Here is a 21,655-nt window from a genome sequence, read left to right as displayed (position 1 = left end):
GAAGCTCGCGCACAGCGCTGCGCCGCCCCCGACTCGGGGAAGCAGGCGAGCAGGTAGGGCGCCCGCCTACCAATATCCGGGTCTCGGCAGCTGGGGCCGCCCCTTGAGCTGCGGACACCACCTCTTTTCTGTGGCAGCCGGCGGAGCGAAGGAGGTTGAGGCAGCGACTTGGAACCAGCTGAAGCAGCTTCGCGGGGGCTTCCTTGGCGCGGGAAAAGAGCTGACGCTGCAAACCCTCCGCAGGTGCTCGCGGCGCTCCAAGGGACGTGTGGGGAAGGAGGAACTGGGTGTGGGAGGCACCTGGGGGTCATTCTCCCCAGCTTCCTCGGGGGCTCGGTTCAGGTCTTGCCTGTTTGCCGGCTGCTTGCTCAGGGGAGGCTGAGGGACTGCCCAGGTCAGTTCCTACTTCCTAGCGAGGGCTGCCTGTATTGCAATAGAGAACATAGCTGCCAATTATCCCTTTTTAAAGGGATTTTCCCTTATGCTGAATAGGCTTCCTCGCGAGAAAAGGGAAAACTTGGCAGCTATGATAGAGAAGGATGCATGCGCTCCCCCCCCCCGGATTTGAAGCACATCTCCCTCCCGCAGCCCCCCCCCCCAGTGCTAGATTTACGTATAAACTAAACAAGCTATAGCTTAAGGGGCCCACTCTCTTGGAGCCCCACCAAAAAATTTCCACGATTCATATACTACTTCTTAATTGTATTTCAGTTCAACAATTACTTTGATAAAATACGTATTTTGTTATGTGCAAATGGCTTTAGATACCTATTAGGTCCATAAATTACCATATACTGTAGCATATATTTAACACAAAAAAACAGCGACAATTTGTTGTTGACAAAGGACACATGGACATATAAAGGGCCCCATTTCCTTCAGTAGGTTAGGGCCTCATCAAATCTAAATCCGGCCCTGACGCCGACCCCCCCCCCCGCCCCGCCAAAAAATAAAAATCCTGGGAACTTTAGTTTTCCTAGCCCAGAGCTACAGTCCCCAGCATCCTTAAGAACCTATAGTTCTCAGGATTTCTGTGTGGTTTAAATGGGTGCTGTGCATGCAAGTAACCCCATTAGCTGTTATCATTTCACTCCTCATCAACAATCATTTACTTCCAGAGTTTGCTGAAACTGCGCAACTGCTATCTAGTTACAGAGGTCAGCCTTCATATTTGCCCTGTTTCTCTAACACCAGCCGCCTCTTTGAATCTCCCGAATAAGAACCAGAGTTGGAAGTAGATCTCATCGGTTTCCAACAAAATTGGCACATAGAAGACGGGACCGTTCAGTTGTTGTGTTTTTCTCAGGCATGCTGAGTCTTGGGTTCCTTCTGACTTTTCAATTATAAATTAGTTTTGTAGCAGACTGCATCCCAAAGGCTCAGGCAGAGAATGCAGGTATTAAAAGTCAATTGAAACGTGAGCCACACTTCTGTGCAAAATTAAGTGCACTTAATCATGTTGCGTGGTGGTCACCAATTATACTATTGATTTTCTAGTCCATTTGCTAACTGAACTCTGAAAGCCCACCAGAATGGCACATGTCTTTAATACAGAACTAGAATAATTGCTAGTTTGGGAGTGGATCGGGAGTGATGATGATACTGAATCTGAGGATGATTCAAAAGAAATATTAAAGATATGCTAAGTGTTTGCTTGGTAGTACCATGCAATGATAAGGGCAAAGTTCAAATGGCTTAGTCTTCAAAACCAGAATTAGTTTCGAACAATACAAAAAAAAAAATTGCTTAGAATGCAAAACAGCCCCATTATGCAATTGTCATATGAAGCTGTCCCGCATTTATTTCTTTGCAAGCGTGGTTGTGACCTAAATGCCTCTTAACCAAGAATCCCTGTATAACTGGTTTGTAAATGAAGCTGTCATATCTCTATAGCCTACACTGCAGTAGCCAGGAGTTTCACATGCAACATTGTAAACCCAGTTTTCTTATGGCTTTTATATCATTTCAGAAGAGAAAAGTCATGGCTTATTCCGAAAGCAAAAAAATATTATTTGGCCTAATGGCAGGGGCTGCTGGAATAACCTTGGGCCTCATTTGGTATCGAAAGACACAGAAATGCAGTAAAGCCACGTACTTGCCTACCTTTTTGAATTCAGAGGGCAGTTTTGACTTGGTGAATTTTCCACATGAAACTCATAATGAACAAGGAACCATGATGCTATTGCAAGGAAGGCAGCTTCAGGTACTGGAAAAAATGAATGGTTTAATGGCAACTGTGGAAGAACTTAAAAGAGAAGTAAAATTTCTGAAAGAAGCAATTCCAAAGTTGGAAGAACTCGTTCGGGATGAACTCCAGGGGAGAACAGATTCTCGCAGGAGCAGCCCTTTGCACAGAGGAACAAAGAAGAGGAAGACTGAGACTGGCCAAGTTGTGTCAGATACCAACAGTTCTGAAGAAGCAGAAAGTGAAGGCGGGTAGGTATTTATGAATTATTTCAGGTCTATCCCAACCTCTAGTAAAATATTATATATATATATATATATATATATATATATATATATATATATATCACTATTTTGGGTGTGTTGTTGTTGTTTGTTGTTGTTTAGTCGTTTAGTCGTGTCCGACTCTTCGTGACCCCATGGACCATAGCACGCCAGGCACTCCTGTCTTGCACTGCCTCCCGCAGTTTGGTCAAACTCATGTTCGTAGCTTCGAGAACACTGTCCAACCATCTCGTCCTCTGTCGTCCCCTTCTCCTAGTGCCCTCAATCTTTCCCAACATCAGGGTCTTTTCCAAGGATTCTTCTCTTCTCATGAGGTGGCCAAAGTATTGGAGCCTCAGCTTCACGATCTGTCCTTCCAGGGAGCACTCAGGGCTGATTTCCTTAAGAATGGATAGGTTTGATCTTCTTGCAGTCCACGGGACTCTCAAGAGTCTCCTCCAGCACCATAATTCAAAAGCATCAATTCTTCAGCGATCAGCCTTCTTTATGGTCCAGCTCTCACTTCCATACATCACTACTGGGAAAACCATAGCTTTAACTATACGGACCTTTGTCGGCAAGGTGATGTCTCTGCTTTTTAAGATGCTGTCTAGGTTTGTCATTGCTTTTCTCCCAAGAAGCAGGCGTCTTTTAATTTCGTGCCTGCTGTCACCATCTGCAGTGATCAAGGAGCCCAAGAAGGTGAAATCTCTCACTGCCTCCATTTCTTCCCCTTCTATTTGCCAGGAGGTGATGGGACCAGTGGCCATGATCTTGGTTTTTTTGATGTTGAGCTTCAGACCATATTTTGCGCTCTCCTCTTTCACCCTCATTAAAAGGTTCTTTAATTCCTCCTCACTTTCTGCCATCAAGGTTGTGTCATCTGCATATCTGAGGTTGTTGATATTTCTTCCAGCAATCTTAATTCCGGCTTGGGATTCATTTTGGGTGTACTGGTAAGTAATTTGCAAATCCACTCTCTAGATCATGGGTTGTTAGCTTTACTTGTAGTTATCCAAACAGCAGTTCCTGGTTCAGTTATAATGGCAATTTGCCACTGGAAACAGAAGCAAATGTTTCTGATCTCTGTGGCATTGCAGGGGGTTGGACTGGATGGCCCTTGTGGTCTCTTCCAACTCTATGATTCTATGAAAATAGGAGTGGGGTACATGAATCTGAGGCTCAGTCGCTTCAGGTGAAGCTGTGGTGGGAAGTGTTTACTTTTAAACCTGAGCTAGCTGCCCACCCCAAAGCAGGGGGGGGGGAGCAATATTGGAAATCAGTGGCAGGTAACCTGCAATCTCAACATTTTATTATTATTATTATTATTATTTATTACATTTGTTAGTTGCTTTATCTTGCCCAAGGCAACTCAGAGCAACCCAAAAATCCAGCCAGTTTGCATTGCATGAAGTAGCCCCAAATCTTTCAAATATCAGTATATTTTAGGAAAGCCTATGGCAGGCATCCCCAAACTTCGGCCCTCCAGATGTTTTGGACTAAAATTCCCATCATCCCTGACGACCACTGGTCCTCTTAGCTAGGGATCATGGGAGTTGTAGGCCAAAATATCTGGAGGGCCGCAGTTTGGGAGTGCCTGGCCTATGGCAAAGGGATGTACTGCCTTCGCTCTTGCAAACTCACCCTCAGTTTGGCTTTTGTATGACTATTTTCAAGTATTAGGCACTAGTTTTGCTCCTTGGTTTGCTTCAACTCCAGAAACCTTTAGCATTGCAACTTGCATTGCTTGGTCTCCTCCCATCTTAAGAGCTGTTAACAATGGAAAATACAATTCCTTTGGTGAAACATTATCCCTTCTGCTTTAGTGTCGGCACTTTTGCTGATAATATCTAATACTGGATTGCTCCTGTCTCACTTTCCAGTGCTGACGTCGCCTGGAAATGGTTTAGTTAATTCCAACTCACTATAAAATTTAAACCTACATCAGTGTGCTTGTGCCAGAAATTCCACTCAGAAAAATATCCACCAGACTGTCATATCTGGTGTTGTAGGTGGATGTTGATGTACTATGTATTATTTATTTAATAGAAGGCATAAGCTGTCCCTTCCCACCTTGTAAAACCAAGGCAGTTTCCATTGATCAGTACAACTTTAGTAAGAAGGGAAAAGGTAATGAAACATAGCAAAACAAAACCCCAGAAATCATAACAAAGCAGACCCACTTAATAATAACCCCAGGGGGAAGAGATTGTGAAGTAGCTCTTAATTTCAATGGAACAAAAAAAAAAAAGGCAGCCTCAACTTAGATAACAAAGTTTCTGTGCATGCTTGGTTCTGTATCATAACCAAGCTAATAATGTAGTATTTGCATAGATACATTATATTGATGTTTCTGTGCAATTATTTATCAAAAGAGTGCTAATATTTATTTGAGTACCGAGAGTGGATCACTGAGGTTGTGACAGCTCTAGAAACACATTTGCCAAGACTCCTTATTCTGTCTTCTCTTTGCTGGATTTGCTTCAGAGTAAGTGGATTCAATTTACTGTTTGTTTGTTCATTTATTCACCTGAGGGTCACAGGGTGGTTTTCAGTATAAAAATACATAACTTAATAACCAACCAAACAAAATCCCTCACACACAATTTAAAATTAAATCAGAAAATAGATTAAATTAGATCACAATTTTAATCAGCCAAAGGCCTGATTATAGAGAAAGGTTTTTGTTTGTTGGTCCAGTATACCTGAAGGAGCGTCTCCACCTCCATCGCTCTGCCCGGACACTGAGGTCCAGTGCCGAGGGCCTTCTGGAGGTTCCCTCGTTGCGAGAAGCCCAGTTGCAGGGAACTAGGCAGAGGGCCTTCTCAGTAGTGGCACCCACCCTGTGGAACGCCCTCCCACCAGACGTCAAAAAGAAAAACAACCACCAGACTTTTAGTGGACACCTGAAGGCAGCCCTGTTTAGGGAAGCTTTTAATCTTTAAGAAATTAGTGCATTCTAATATTTCTGTTGGAAGCCGCCCAGAGTGGCTAGGGAAACCCAGCCAGATGGGCGGGATATAAATAATAAATTATTATTATTATTATTATTATTATTTGGCACCTAAAGATATGTAATGAAGGTGGCAGGTGAGCCTCCCTGGGGAGAGCATTCCACAAATAGGGTGCCACTGCAGAAAAGGCCCATCCTAGTATTGCTGCCCTCTGGACCTTTTTGAGGGCCCTCAGATGATCGTTGCAAGGTCTGGGTTGGTTCATATTGGGAGAGGTAGTCCTTGAGGTATTGCAGTCCTGGGCAATTTAAGGCCTTGTAGGCCTAAGTTAGGACTTTGAATTGGGCCTGGAAACTAACTGGCAGCCAGTACAGTCGGGCCAGAAATTGAGTTATATGCTCAAACTGCCTTGCCCCAGTAAGCAACCTGGCCATTGAATTCTGCACCAGCGGAAGTTGCCAAACCATCTTCAGAGGCAGATCCACATATCATGTGCTGCAGTAATCTAACCTAGAGGTTAACGGAGCGTAGCCAACAGAAGTTAAGCTATCTTAGTTCTCATAGGGGTGCAGATTTCATTCAGATTCTGGCTACACCACCACAGTTCTTTGTAACATAGCTTTTATTTTGCTTTTGATATCGTTGCTAGTTGCATCAAAGTTGCAATTGGTTTCTAGTTTCACATTTGCAGCACATGTAAGTCCTGAACTAGTGAAATTCAGTGATTGCATCAAAGTTCTTTGGAGTGGAGGCACAGGCTTGAACAGGGACATGTGTATTGGTTTTATGGGTAATATTTAGGGGATGTGTGGCTAGCCTATGGCTCTCCATATGTTGCTGGACCCCAGTTCCCAACAGCCTCAACCAGCATGCCCAGGGACCCAAGATTATGGGAGTCATAGTTCAGTAACAACTTGAAAACTGGTTAGCCACCGTGATTTATTTATTTATAGGGATGCCTGTAAACCACCAACTAATAAGAAAACCATCATAGCAGCCTACACCAAAGAATACAACGAAGATTTACAACTTACTTTTACCTTATATGCCATATGTGGGCTATTTTCACCCTACCTGAAGGGCAAAAGCATGTCTAGACTCTATACACAAGAAGTTGGGGTGTGCTGGAAAGCTATGACTGGCTGTAGATGCCCAGTGCCTTGTTGGCATCTGTCTGTCTTGGCAGACAATGGAGGAGTGTGCCTTTGGAGGTGAAGTCAAACTGTTGGAAGGTTGCAGCACCTGCTACGTATGACTGTAGAGAGACCGATGCAGGAGAGACGTTGTCTTGGCGTTCTCTTCCAATGCATAGGACCATTTCAATAGGACCATTCTGAGAATTGTCCACTAGAGGGCAATCAGATGAAGGTCACCGCTTTTATATTTTTAGGGAGCGTTTTTTGTACAGTGCACAATACATGGATGAGTGACTGGTGGTGTTAGTTTTTAACATGCATTTCACCAAACAAATATTGGAATGATCCATACAGCTGACAACCTTTAATGATTTGTGTATAAATTACAGAAAAGTAAAGCAGGCAACTGAAATGCTGATTGTAAAATGTTTTCCTTGCTCAAGTTGCTTGGTTAATTTTAAAATATATATTTCAGTCTGTTGGTGTTCTGTGCGCTAATTCTTCAGAGCATTGAATAGAATTTACAGGCAGAGGGAGGAGGAAATGGAGAACTCCCAGCTAACTTCATTCAGTGGCTACATTCCCCAACTGCCCCCACCCCCCAAAACCCTTTCCCTTCCTTGTGGCTTTCTTGGGATCCCCAAAAGTGTGGAGAGCATTGAGACCCAGCCATACCTGTATAGATTGAAAGCCAGGCCAAATTCAGGGTGCAGAGCTTTTGGTTTGCCTAGAAGTATTCTCTTGGCATATACGACTTCCCTTTGTTTGTAATCTAAGCTGGGAAGATAAACTATAAATTACACTGTCTCCTCACTTTCCCAATCCCTGTCTTGACTTGATTTTGTCTAGCATTTGCAGAAGCTAAAAAGTGGTACTTACAGCATGCAAGGCCGGGGGGGGGGGGACCACTCAAAATTGTTGCAAACTTCTAATAAGAACTCCAAGAATAAGTACTCAGTGCATCATATGAAAACTTCTTGATGCGTTAATTTTTACTTGTACAGCAAAACTTGTAATATCCATTACAAACTTTTTGACCTTGTGAGAACAAGGCCTTGAGAGAGTGTTTTGTTTTTTAAGCCTGGAACTGCTTTTGTTGGCAGGAAAGAGATACTGTAACTTTCCTCGTCTCAAGGTCTTGGTGAGCAACATTGATCCGTATGCCTATAACTCTTGAAGGGTATTTGAAGTGGTGCCGAAATGCTGCTAGCTGCAAAGTAGATGGTATCATGCAGGAATTTGTAATCCCACATAGTAAATTTTTATCTTTGCTCAGGGTCTTAGAGCACTTTCTGTTGGTAGCTTTGAACAAGTTAAATCTCTTTTGCTCTCTAATTTAAAGCATAAATATTGCACCAGAAACAAAAGGATGGTGTGCTTTGAAAAATGCTTATCATTAACATTTCACTGCATTCAGACTTAAGTTTCACTGAATTTGGTCAGGGTCCAAAGTAGTTTGCTGTTTTGGCATGGGGAAAATGCTGCTTTAAAAACCCAGTGGGTGCATAGAAGGTAACAATCAAAAATGGGTTTTTAGTAGTGGTATACAGTAGAAGCAGACACTTTAGCTGTTAGAAGAATACATTTTAGCCGATTTCACTTAAACTTGCACTGCCTCGGAACCAAAACCCTGTGCAAATGGGGAGTTGCCTGTATTCTGCAAAAAGCTTGCAGGGAAAATAATCTTGCGCCTAATTAGCAAAATTGATATTACATAGTATGGTTTAAGATGGCATAACTGGTAAAATTGTTAAAGTTGCTAAGAGTGCTGGCTTTTGTCACCTTTAGGAGAAGTTAAGCTATTCCCACCCACGAAACCCTTTGTGTTTTAGCTACATTACAGCTCATACTGACACTGAAGGAGAATCTGAGGAAGAAAAAGGATGGATCAGTTCTTCCACATCTCCTCTGGAACCTGAAGAGAAGATAGAATTATTTAATCTCCTACAGAATGCGGACAGGTTGCATTGTGGTTCAGACAATGAGAAAATGGAGAGCTTCAAACTGCTGCTTGAAAATGAGGAAAAGGTATAAAGGGTCCACGCCATGCAAACATTTCATACAAAAAGCTATAATTCAGTGCGCTATATGTCATTCTCTTAAATGTTTATGTAACGATTACAACTCAGTCCTTGCTCTGATAGAAGAATTAGATTTTCTCAGCCACAAAATGTTGTGGCTGGAACACTAAACAAATGTGACATTCCTACAACATACCATAATCTCTACCTCAGCAGAAGGTGCCTGGATTCTGCACAACAAACTAGCAACAACTCTCCATTTTGTTGGGAAAAAATTATTGATTTGCAGTGGCTGTTTATTTCTGACTATCAAACCTTTATTAGGCATTTTACAAATAGAACCGCAAGAGAAAGAGTCACACACAAAAGTATTTAAAATGCATACAAAAAGGCAACAGTAAACTGCATACACTAATTGTATGTGTATATATAATCTGAGATTTATTCCTATTAAACTACTCCTTGAGACACTGCTGCCAAGAACTCCGCTACTCCCGCAGTCATCTTATGGTCACTGTCAGACAGGCAGAATCCAACATTTCCACCATGCTGCAGTGTCAGAGCACCCAGAAGGGGGGGACAACACATGCTCACGCAGCATGCTGTGGAGTGGACAATGAAAGAGAATATGCTCTACAGTAGCCGGTACATTCAGAGAACATCTACAGTATCTCTTGTCTCTGGGAGTGTTCTGATATCTACCCCTGACAAATGCCAAGGGAAAGACATTCAGTCGGGCCAGCATAAATGCCCTACGTTGGGCTGGGATTATTAGCTTTGTAACATAGTTGGCCCTATTATCTAAGATATTTAAATCATAGAACATGGGGGAGCAAACTCTATTTGCAGCTGCCACAATGTTTTGTCTTTCAACATCCTTTAATATGATTTGGACATTGTGGAAGATAAATTGCTCACTTGAATTATACAAGGGCTCCAGCTCAATGCCTATGGATCTAATTTTGTTTTTTAGGAGTTGGTACCATTTAGAATTAGAAGAGTCCTTGAGCAGGTCAGAGAGCAGACTTGATGGTGGGCAACGGAAATGGCATCGTAACCAGTATTTTATGGCAATAGTCCAAGCCCGGTATTCCATTGTGTGTATGCCTAATTCTGCACACATTGTTTCATATTTAATGGAAGTTGGGAGCCCAAGGATACGTCTCAGGAAACTTGAGTGAATCTTTTCTAAATCTCTATTAAACGCTTGTACCCATACTGGGGCCCCATAGAGCAGTGTTTCCCAACCTTGTGCCTCCAGCTGTTTTGGGACTACAACTCCCATCATCCCTAGCTAGCAAGACCAGTGGTCAGGAATGATGGGAATTGTAGTCCGAAAACAGCTGGAGGCACAAGGTTGGGAAACACTGCCATAGAGTATCTGGGCTGTTTATTTCAAAGACCTATTTGTTGCTCCTCAGAAGTATCTGGAAAGGCCAATGATAGAAATCAGTGGCTGAATAGAATGAATTAGAATACGATATGCTTTAATACGTGCAGAATAACAAGTGAGGACTAGCATAATAGGCATTTTAATTGTGGCAAAAGAAATATATGGTGAGGGCAATCTAATGTATCAAATTCTGTTTATTTGCAGTATAGAAATCATACTGGCTTTCTTTGGAGGCTTGCCCGAGCTTATGGAGACATGTTTGCAATAACCACAGAGGCTGAAGAAAAAAAGAACTATGCTTCCAAAGGTCAGCTGAGTTATGTACTGAGCTTATAATACCAGAGGACAAGGTTCCCCTGCTCCAGCCCTCCAGCTCCAGTTTTCTCCTATCATGCATGGACTGTTTTTCAGTTACTAGATGTGCAGTTTTAGGCATGGTTACCCATGTCCCACTATAATAACTGAGACTTGTTTCAGGGCAAACATGGTTTGGATTAGTGATAATCATTTTAAGCCAGTTAACCTTTGAACTGGCTTTGTAAATTTCAACATTGTCCATTAATTATTATTATTTCATATTTTATTGAATTTATATTCAGCATCCGAAGATCACAGGGTGGCTCACAAACTATAACTAACTACAGTGGAACCATGGAAGCCGAACGCCTGTAAACTCAAACGTTTCGACTCACAAATGATCGAAAACCAGAAGTGGTTGTTCCGGTTTTCGAATGATTTTCGGAAGCCGAATGTCTGGCACGGCTTCCGCAGCTTCCGATTCTGCAGCCAATTGGAAGCCGAGCCTTGGAAGGCGAACGTTTTGGAAGACGAATAGACTTCCGGAACGGAAGTATTTTATTTGTATTGTTACCTTTATATTGCATAGCATGTTCTTCAGCTAATATGGTCAGGTTTATTGTTAAATCACGAATATTACTTTTATGTTCTGTAATGCATCTTTTTCAGGTAAGCTTGTGAGTGAAAATGCTGTAAACCTGGATCCATCAAGTGCTGAGAGTCACCAGTGGTAAGTCTGAAGGACTTGAATCCATCGAATCAAATCTGCTTCGTTACAGCCAATGACCAGTATTAAGAAAGCAAGAAATAAATAAACACGAACAACATAGAACACAGAACAACATAGAACACTTTATTCAAATGTGTATAATAAACTAAACTAAAATAGGCCACACTGAAAGCAACAGATGCATTTTGATCTGAAAGGAGTTAAAAGGACATAGAATGCAACTGTTCATTCTGGGAGAATTAATAAAAAAGGGTTCAATAGATTTGACCTTACCAGAGTTATAGGGGCACTTGCATTCAGACTCTCTTCCCATTTAAGCATCTCCCCCGCCCCTGCCCCTCGCCCTGAATTGCCGAGAGAAGCACGTTTAAGCATGCCAGTGTGAAGGCTCTGCAATGCTTTTGGACCAAGAGACTTGAATTCATATTGATTGGAACAAATTTCACTCTATCCTAAAGCGAAAGTTTGGGGAAGGACCTTAGTCCTGTGGAGAACACATGTGGGACATAAGAGAAGGCCCCAGGTTCAATCTCTGGCATCTCCAGGTAAAACTGGAGAAGATTCCTGTCTGAAACAATGGAGGCCCACTGGATGGACCAATGCTCTGACTCTCTGTAAGGCAAAACAAAATAAAAAAATTCCTTCCAGTAGTACCTTAGAGACCAAATAAGTTTGTCATTGGTATGAGCTTTCGTGTGCATGCACACTTCTTCAGATGCAGTTTCCTATATTCCATCTCACTGGATTTTGTACATGCAGAGAGTGCATACACACACACACGTATGGTAGGAAGTCTCAACCGCTCACATCTTCCCAATATATACAGGAAAATCTGTGCAGTTATAACACATGGGATCCACGTGTGTTGTGAGTTTTCTTACCTACGTGGAACTGAAATGCTGCCTGTATTATACAGCCTATATAGTGAATTCCTTATGTTCTCATTTAAATGCCGAGAAAAGGAGGGGGAAGAACAAACAAAGTTTCGAACCTCTGTAAGTTCAGGGTCAGCCCAAAATGTTTTGGCACCTGAGATGGGAAGTCTAAATGACATCTTGTAGCTAAAACGCAGCCCATAATTAATGGTATCCCGAATCTAATGCTTCACTTTGCCTCCTGCTAGAATCAGCCCTGTGGCTTCTGAGTTACTTGCAGATCCCTAGCTCGACCATTAGGTGGCGCTCATGGCCCTTCTTTCTCCCTGGCTTCCTCCTATTTCAGAACAAAGTTGTTTTTATTGTGATTTCACAGTCCACCAAGGTTGCTGTGCTGCTGACAGCTCCGTGACTTAAGCACAGCTGTCAAGTTTTCCCTTTTCTCGTGAGGAAGCCTATTCAGCATAAGGGAATTTCCCTCAAAAAAAGGGAGAACTTGACAGCTATGGACTTAAGTGGGCAAGAAGTCTCACTGTTCATGAGGTTGCAGCCCAAATCCCTCTTGATGACATCCATACATCTCCACCCTTCCCTTTAATTTTGTGTCTGGCGCTGGCATCTTTTGTATCTTCCCATGCTTGTAGAAGTCTAGGAATATACTTGAGACATACAACTTACATGCACAACTAAGTTTTCTTCAGAATTATTGTCACGTTTGACATTTTCCCATTCACTTTTTACTAACTTTATTATCCTCTACCAGCATAATTCTAGGCATGTCTATTCAGAAGCATGTCCTATTGAGTTCAGTGGGATTTACTCCCCACAAATGTGTGTGTTTCTTTTCTAACTGCTCTGAATTATTACTTTCAACCAGTTTCTAGCCTCCCTCCTTTGTAGCTTTATTGCATAGCCTTCTTTGAACTCCAGTTAATTTCCTCTATTTATGCATGCTTTTTTCAGACTTTATTTTTGAACCCTGCTGTGTATCATGGACCTAAAAACCACTAGCAACCTTCACAGTGATTTATTTCTGATCCTCATGAGATGTCCTCCCTGTGTCGTTATGTTGATTCCATTCGCTTCAGTAGTCATTGGTCCCTGGTCAGATCCCCCATGCAGCTCATGCATAGAATGAATCGTACCACATCAGCAAGTAACACATGCCTCTTTCATTCATGGACTGTTGTAGTTAGCACATCCATTTGTGATGGGAACAGGTTGTTGATCCCTATCCTGATGGTGTTTATCCCTAGTGATTTTATGGTGTAGCTTTTATCCCCCTTTCATATTATAACAGGTATTTACAGGTATACAGGAAAAAGCATAGTTTGCAGCTATAGAGAGCTTTATCAGGTTTCACAACCTGGTTAGAAAAGTTGCCAGCTTGATTTCTCCCTGCTTATTAGTTGCACCATTCTGTTGTTGTTTAGTCGTTTAGTCGTGTCCGACTCTTCGTGACCCCATGGACCATAGCACGCCAGGCACTCCTGTCTTGCACTGCCTCCCGTAGTTTGGTCAAACTCATGTTCGTAGCTTCGAGAACACTGTCCAACCATCTTGTCCTCTGTCGTCCCCTTCTCCTAGTGCCCTCAATCTTTCCCAACATCAGGGTCTTTTCCAAGGATTCTTCTCTTCTCATGAGGTGGCCAAAGTATTGGAGCCTCAGCTTCATGATCTGTCCTTCCAGGGAGCACTCAGGGCTGATTTCCTTAAGAATTGATAGGTTTGATCTTCTAGCAGTCCATGGGACTCTCAAGAGTCTCCTCCAGCACCATAATTCAAAAGCATCAATTCCACATACTGCCTAAGCCTGCCTTGTAGAATTTTAAGCGTAACCTTGCTAGCGTGTGAAATGAGCGCAATTGTGCGGTAGTTGGAGCATTCTTTGGCACTGCCCTTCTTTGGAATTGGGATGTAGACTGATCTTTTCCAATCCTCTGGCCATTGCTGAGTTTTCCAAACTTGCTGGCATATTGGGTGTAGCACCTTAACAGCATCATCTTTTAAAATTTTAAATAGTTCAGCTGGAATATCATCACTTCCACTGGCTTTGTTATTAGCAGTGCTTTCTAAGGCCCATTTGACTTCACTCTCCAAGATGTCTGGCTCAAGGTCAGCAACCACACTACCTGGGGTGTACGAGACCTCCATATCTTTCTGGTATAATTCCTCTGTGTATTCTTGCCACCTCTTCTTGATGTCTTCTGCTTCTGTTAGGTCCTTACCACTTTTGTCCTTGATTATGGTAATCTTTGTACGAAATGTTCCTTTCATATCTCCAATTTTCTTGAACAGATCTCTGGTTTTCCCCATTCTATTGTTTTCCTCTATTTCTTTGCATTGCTCATTTAAGAAGACCCTCTTATCTCTCCTTGCTGTTTTTTGGAAATCTGCATTCAGTTTCCTGTATCTTTCCCTATCTCCCTTGCATTTTGCTTGCCTCCTCTCCTCCGCTATTCGTAAGGCCATTCTACCATAGCTCAATTGCATTTTTTAAAAAAATTATTACTTATTGCTTGCAGCAAGGTTAGAGGATTACAGTCAGAACCTACGCATCCTGTGCTTGGAAGTAAGTCATGCTGTTCTTAATGTAATCTATGAGTCTAATTACTAACTGAAGCAATTCATTAAGGCTATGAACCACTAGATCAGGGGTCAGAACTTGATAGTGCAGACCTTTTGCCCTCTAACTGGCCACATCAAATGGTTGTGAAGTGTTGTGAAATACTGGAGTGGGTGAAAAGTGAGGTTGGATAATCTCACCCCTGGTATACGTCAATTGATCACTATGCTCTGCAGGTGAGAGTTTCCTGTAGTAGTAGTAATAATAATAATAATAATAATAATCGATTATTTATATCCCACCCATCAGGCTGGGTTTTCCCAACCGCTCTGGGTGACTCCCTGCAGAATATTAAAAACACGATAAAACATCAAACATTAAGAACTTCTCTAAACAGGGCTGCCTTCAGGTGTCTTTTAAAAGTCAGATAGTTGTTTATTTCCTTGACATCTGATGGGAGGGCGTTCCACAGGGCAGGCCACTGCCTGGTTGCCTGTAACCTCACTTCTCGCAGCGAGGGAACCACCAGAAGGCCCTCACAAGCTGGACCTCAGTGTCCGGGATGATCTATGGGGGTGGAGACGCTCCTTCAGGTATACTGGACCGAGGCCGTTTAGGGCTTTAAAGGTCAGCACCAACACTTTGAATTGTGCTCGGAAACGCCCTGGGCTCCTTTGGAAAGAAGGGTGGTTAAAAAAAATAAATAAATAAAAACCAGGTCTCATCTAGAGACATTTATGTGACATCACTTCTAGCATTAATGCTCAGAAGGGCCCTTTGCTACAGCCATGTCATTTTCTCTCTGTGTGTGTTTTTAGGGTAAAATTTCTTTTTTACGTAATTAAAGTTTGTGCCCCTGAAGAACGGCAAAAATCATGTAGCTCTTTAAATGAAAAATTAAGTGAGAAATGCCAGTAATGCTACCATCTTCTCTTCCGGTAATGTTCCCTTTTTAAACACAGTTCCTTTCTTCTGTTTCTTTGCTCTTCTGTTCCCAAACTCTCTTGGCTCCCTTCCCTGAGCTTCCACCTCTCCTACCTGCTCCCCTGGCTAATTTCTTTCCCTGAAATGGAAATGTAGTTTGCTTCTTCTTCCATGCTGCTACATATATCTTTGAACTTGCTTTTTATTTAAAAGGGGGCATGTGAATGTGCAGCAAATGTATACCTCCCCTTCAAAGGCTCCCTCCCTCTTTTCTTATTGGGTGCAGATACGATTGCAACTAGCGTGACTTTTGCACTAAGAAAAAAAAGCAGCTTGTTATTTGTCTAGAGAGGCCTTTACATGTAAAAATATCACCCTTAACTAGTTTAACCCGGCACCTTTCTTCCCTTGTCACGCACAGACTTGGAGATACTGTGAAAACCTGGGATTAGCTTGTTTGCATTTCATTGTTTTCTTTTCTGGCTGCAATCCGTTTAGCTATGGTATGCTGAGTTTATCTGATTAGCACCTAATGAGCCAAGGGGTTTTGGAGAGAAAATGTTGCCTGCATTTCTGCAAATTATGGGAATTGAAGTTTGTAGTACCCTTTTCTTACCGTAGTTGAAATTCCTTTATCTTTCCTGCTTAGGGCTGCCAACACTCTTGATTATTATTATTTGAAAGGCCAGTTTTGAAAGATCTTCCATAGCATCGTAAATCATCTCTTTTAGGATACCCTGAATTTATTCTATAGGAAAAATACAGAGTAGTTGAAATCTGTGTTGCTCTGTCCATGCACTTCTCTATCTACGGTATACTGATGAGAAAGATGTTGTCCTTCCTCTTGTTGCAGCTGTCATAAGCCACTTGTGGTATAAACCTTGAATAGTGTATAAAAGCAGCTGGAGTCAAAACTGATTCAAAGCCATCAGGGTCAGGACTGACAATATAAGGATGAACAATTTATACACCACACTTCTAGTGATTTTGTCTTGGCATACGGGATCTACACATTGACTCACAAGTTATTGATTAATCGATTAAGGCTATGGTCCAAAGGACACTCAAGCAGTAAGTCCTGTTGAACTTAATGGGACTGACTTCTGACTAGTCCACATGCTTAAGATTGCATTGCACAGGAACAAAGCAATTCTTTTGAACAATAAAGAAACCCTTCTTTGTTTTTAGATTATGCCCTTACAAGTCACGGCAGTCATTATTTTAGAAGAGACATTCTGCCCTGTGTAAGAGAGGAGAAAGAAGGCCTCTTCTAAAATTAAACACCACTCCTGTATTTTTTGTACTGAAAATTATTGAACAATTACTTTAAAATTCTTTAGTACTTTTTGCCCATCAAAACGCTTAAATGAAATAATAGACTAAACATTACAGCTTTGCTTAAAAAAAATGGATGGGTTTTAGTCAGTTTTGATTACAAGCTGCATTTGTGTAGCTGTAGCACATTAAACTGGTTTTGCCTCTGTGTTTTCCTCACAGGATCTCAGCCAGGCTGGCATTATTGTGATTAAAATGATCATCAGTGTTTTGATATTTCTCTCTCCCTCCTTTCTGCTTCCTGTTCAGGTTTGCAATGATGTGTGGCTACATGTCTCAGTTTGAAAGTGTGCAGAACAAAATCAGGAATGGCTATCTCTTTAAGGTATGTTTTTGGTAGCTTTGTTAAGCTGCTGCTGCTATTATTAAATTACTTCCTCCTGACAGCTTTGAAGACAGTGTTTAGAGTAAAAGTAACTGCCTGGGGGACATGCTTCAGTGCCAGGATTATGCTGAGGAGATGAGATTATTTTTGTATGCTCCTACCAGACATAATGAAGTAGCTTTCAAACTGAAAAAGATTTAAGTATGACTTTGTGAACCAGCCGTTCAATTTTTGTACTGCTCCCAAGTCTGAATTTCCAAAGAACAGCATGAGATGGGGAAAGAAGTGCATAATTATATGTTTGTATATATAAAAAAGCCTCATTTACTTTTGGTTTACATTAACACTCTGAGGTCTGCTTGTGTCTGTTGTTGCACTGCTGATGGAGTTTAAATGCAGGGCTGCTACTGATTTTAATTAAAGCAGTATTTCACCCTTACTTGGTTATTGATAAGACATTAGTTGTTCTATTCTAAACTTTAGACTTAATAGGCCATGTGTGTTGGATAATGCTTGTTTGAGGCTTCTTCTTGATACAAAGATGACTTTGGACAACTATAATAATCATAGAGTGCTAGGACAAAAGGGAAATGGTCTGCTTTGTGAACCTGAGCCTATAGCCAGGCAGCTAAAAATGGGCAAAGGTAAGTTAATTTTGGTCTTCTTTCTTACAGGAGCATCTAGACAAAGCTATTGAGCTTAAGCCACAAGACCCCCTTTTATATTATCTAACTGGAAGATGGTGCTATGAAGTAAGTGATCCTCAAGTCCTTTTAATGAGCAGAAGCCCTCTGAAGCTTACTTAAAATTGCACCATTGAGCAATTTTACTTTTGTTTTCCAAGAGGAGTTGAGTGTGTGAAGCTTCCTGTTAGAGAGCCATGCCTAGTATGCTCTCCACTGAGCGGCAGCAGAATCCAGACTCTTCTGCATGCAAAGTTCTGCCACTGAGCTCTGAGTCGATCCTAATGAAGTTTGTAAAGTGTGCCTGTGGCAGGTGATCTGTTTTATTTTATTTGGAGGATTGATCATTTGCTTTTCAATTCAAAATTCTCAAAGGGACAAAATTGAATAAGATATAAAAACAGCAGAATCCAAGCAACCAAGAAAATGCAAGGGGGCAAGTTGCAACTGCTAGAACAAAACAAAACACAAAGCAGTAGGTGCTAAACATGCACTTAAAGAGGCAATATCTTGGATCTGGAAGAAGAAGAAGCTGGGGTTCCAAAGCTTAAGGGCAGGATGCATGATGAGGATGACAAATAAGGGACCAAGACCCCACCATCCTCCTTGCCCTGGGAAGATGTCTGTCTTCCTCTGACGAACGTGGATGAGCCCTAGCTCACCTCTCCACTTGAAGTTTCAGAGTACGTACTGTGTTTCTAAGCTGCTTTGAGTGCTTTCAAAGCCCAGAGCAGCTACTGGGAAGATCATTGCACCTTCCCCAGCTCCAAACTAGACTGCAGGGCTGAGGTTTAGACTTCTAAAAAGTAGCGCCCCCCCCCAAAAAAGGAGCAGAAGTATTCTCTTCTTCAAACCTATATTTAGTGTTTGCATATCTTTTCCAAAAGGTTGTAAGTTTTAAATCCACCAAGCATACTTCTGCTTGGACCTGAAATCCATTAGTAATAAAGACATAAATATGCCAGACTTCCCTGTTCTTTTCACAAAAGAGAACATGCAATTTATGAGTAGCATCTCTGCTTCGTGTTATTTAACTTTACCTTGGACATCACCCTACTTTGAGACTGAAATGGTAACCAAGATAAGAGAACTTCATATCCAAGTTGGAAAGAAGCCAAAACACTGAAGATAATAATCTTACTCTTATCAAGTAATCTAGACAGAATATCTCAAGAGAGAAAATTATATGTGAAGCAAGGAATTAGATGAAATCTGGGATCAATTAAAACTCAGGGAAGCAGAATTCCATACACTATGTTAGTTGCATAGGCAGAAAATTGATTCAGTGCAGCTATGAATAAACGGATTCAGAGACACCAGTGTGGGCTGCAATACATTTGCTTTCATTAGGACACCATGATCACGGTGTTTGGTTTGGATGGGGGCAAATACCCGCTTTACATATATAGAGTTTATGGGATGGCATTGGGCAAATTGTCCCTTAGCTTAACCTACCTCTCTGAAGTATGGTTAGGTTGTACTGAGCCTAATAGGGGGGAAAGAATGTAATAATAAGGCATTTTCCAGAAAGGACCAAAGTTTGAAAATTGTCTTGGCTACTTTAAGGCCAAGTACAAAATTGTACTACTTGGGAATTTGCATTTTTTTGGGGGGGGGGTTTCTGTAAACCCCATTGTCGCATCCAGGTCTTTGTAGTAGTGGACTAATTTAATGTGTGCTTGCACATCACTTGTTCCATCACAGTTTTCACTGGCATCCCCTCAAAGCTCACTGGATGACCTTGAGTCACATTATTTCTTAGCCAAGCTTCCTCCACAGAAGTCTTGTGAGGATAAAATGGTATAATCCTGCCCTGAGCTCCTTGGAGGATACAAATGTGACAAATAAATAACATGTACAACTCTGATATAAAAAAGATGCTTTTTTTGTACAATGGATTTCTTTCTAAAGAGCAAAAAAGGATATTCCTAGACTTTCTCTAGCTGGCAATATTGTATTAATAATGAAAACCCCAAAAGGCCTGATTTGAGAAATCTAATTTATAAAGGTATTAGAAATTCTTCTGGACACATTTCCCTTTAACAGGGGCTAGAACAGAGAGTCAAAGCCCTGTATGCAATTGACATAATACATTTTTGGTGTTCCTTTAATTTTGTTGGAGATTTTATATAGAAAGGTACTAGAGGCAAGCTAAGCAGTTCCTTTTTTGGGGTATGAAGGCTTATTGAGCAGTGAAAACCAAACCCTAAGCCAGCCAGAAATGAAACTGAAACCCTCAACATCGGTTCTTATTAAATTTTGTAAGGAAACCTGTATAGTGCCAGACACATCTCATTCTTCTAAGCACATGCCACAGGTTTTAAGGAGCTAATTATAAATTCCACAACGGAAAAATTAGAAGCCCTATGACATCACAGCTGAACCTTGTGTGGGATCCATCAGCGTACAGTACTATGAGTGTATATATATTGGAATTTGGGTGGTCCACGTGAATATTATATTGTGGAGAGAGATTTGCCAATTGTGTTATTGAGCTAGATCTGATCCTATAGTTTGCATTGCCTGCATTGTATAATTGTGAGTGTATGGCTTAGCCCCCCCCCCCCCATATCCCTGGGATGACTTGCTTAAAATGCTTTTTTTCTTTGCCTCTCTGTGTGCTAAAGTGCAATGTAACAGCAAGACAGCTTGCTATCAAGGCTAAGAGCTGACCTTGTCTGGAGGACAGAACGAGAGGAAGAGGGGCTTATTATCAGCGATGATGCGCTTCCAGCCTGACGCGGGAAGTTGCTAGCTTGATGCGTAAACTAACCTTACTGAAGGCTGAAGGCTTTGTTGAGTCAGCACGAGAAGGACCAGACAGAGTGCGTGCACACTCTTACAGAGGAGGGGGAAGGAGACCAAAAGAAGTGTATAAGAATCTTTGCAAACTTGTGTTTCTTTACTCTTGTCGTGAAACATGGATCACCGAGAGTCCCTTAAATTTAAGGATTAAATTCTTTCTCTGAATTCAACCCCGGTGTCATTATTGACTATCTGTGTCCTGCCTGGGCGCAACTTAAAGGACCCTTAGTAGCTGATAAGGCTACAATATAAGCAGTATTTCCCCTCATTTTATTCTTCTGTCAAGCCATATGTGCTTCATCTGGATTAGCTGAAACTGATGCTAATGCACAAATGTTCCTCCACTTCCAAGAGAGCAAATGCTTGTCCACAACTGGCCTTACCAAAACAAAAAGCAAACAAAAAAACCCCACCCCAAACTGCTGGAAAGGTTTAAAGTTTGAAGTGTCTGTTTATTTGGTGGGTGGGTGTTGTTTTTTAATAAAAAGGACAGTAACATTTCCCTTAAGAAAGAAAGTAGGTAGAGGCTTTGAGAGTGGGCTATGTGCTTGCTACTTCCTATATGATGATCGTTTTCATCCTAGAAGTATATTTGCAAGTCATTCCACTAACAAAATTTGTTTGGGGGCAGGAGGAAAGCACTAACACATGAAAAAATTGAATGACACACCTATGATGAAATTTGAATATGTGTGTTTGTATACATACAATATATCATGCTGACCAATGTGAATTAATAATTTATTTATTTATTTATTTATTTATTTATTTATTTATTTATACCCCGCCCTCCCCAGTCAAAACCGGGCTCAGGGCGGCTAACACCAACAAAATCACAATAAAACATAAAAAGCAATTAATTAAAATACAGATTAAAATACAATTAAAATTTAAAATGCAGCCTCATTTCAAATACCCCATAAATCCAAGCCATGAGGGAGGAAAACACAGGGGTCAGACTAAGTCCAGCCCAAAGGCCAGGCGGAACAGCTCCGTCTTGCAGGCCCTGCGGAAAGATGACAGATCCCGCAGGGCCCTGGTCTCCTGTGAAAGAGCGTTCCACCAAGTTGGGGCCAATACTGAAAAGGCCCTGGCCCTAGTAGAGGCCAATCTAGCCACTTTATGGCTCGGGATCTCCTGGATATTGTTGTTTGTGGACCTTA

The 21,655-nt window shown here is 41.6% G+C and overlaps 1 protein-coding gene across 1 annotated transcript in view; it reads left to right on the top strand.

The window, feature by feature from the left end:
* The first annotated feature begins 93 nt into the window (after positions 1 to 93).
* Positions 94 to 21,655, top strand: part of RMDN2 (regulator of microtubule dynamics 2) — a 29,058-nt gene continuing 7,496 nt past the window's right edge. The window contains exons 1-7 of the mRNA XM_035108273.3: positions 94 to 243; positions 1,970 to 2,436; positions 8,371 to 8,566; positions 10,157 to 10,259; positions 10,919 to 10,979; positions 16,929 to 17,004; positions 17,679 to 17,756. Of these exons, the coding sequence (XP_034964164.3) occupies positions 1,982 to 2,436; positions 8,371 to 8,566; positions 10,157 to 10,259; positions 10,919 to 10,979; positions 16,929 to 17,004; positions 17,679 to 17,756 (969 nt within the window). The 5' untranslated portion in view covers positions 94 to 243; positions 1,970 to 1,981. The remainder of the gene's footprint in view (positions 244 to 1,969; positions 2,437 to 8,370; positions 8,567 to 10,156; positions 10,260 to 10,918; positions 10,980 to 16,928; positions 17,005 to 17,678; positions 17,757 to 21,655) is intronic.

This window comes from Zootoca vivipara, chromosome 3, assembly GCF_965207765.1.
Source record: "Zootoca vivipara chromosome 3, rZooViv2.hap1.1, whole genome shotgun sequence".
Classification (NCBI taxonomy): Eukaryota; Metazoa; Chordata; class Lepidosauria; order Squamata; family Lacertidae; genus Zootoca; species Zootoca vivipara.
The sequence above is the reverse complement of the archived record's forward strand: the minus strand, read 5'-3'. Positions and strand labels throughout refer to the sequence as shown.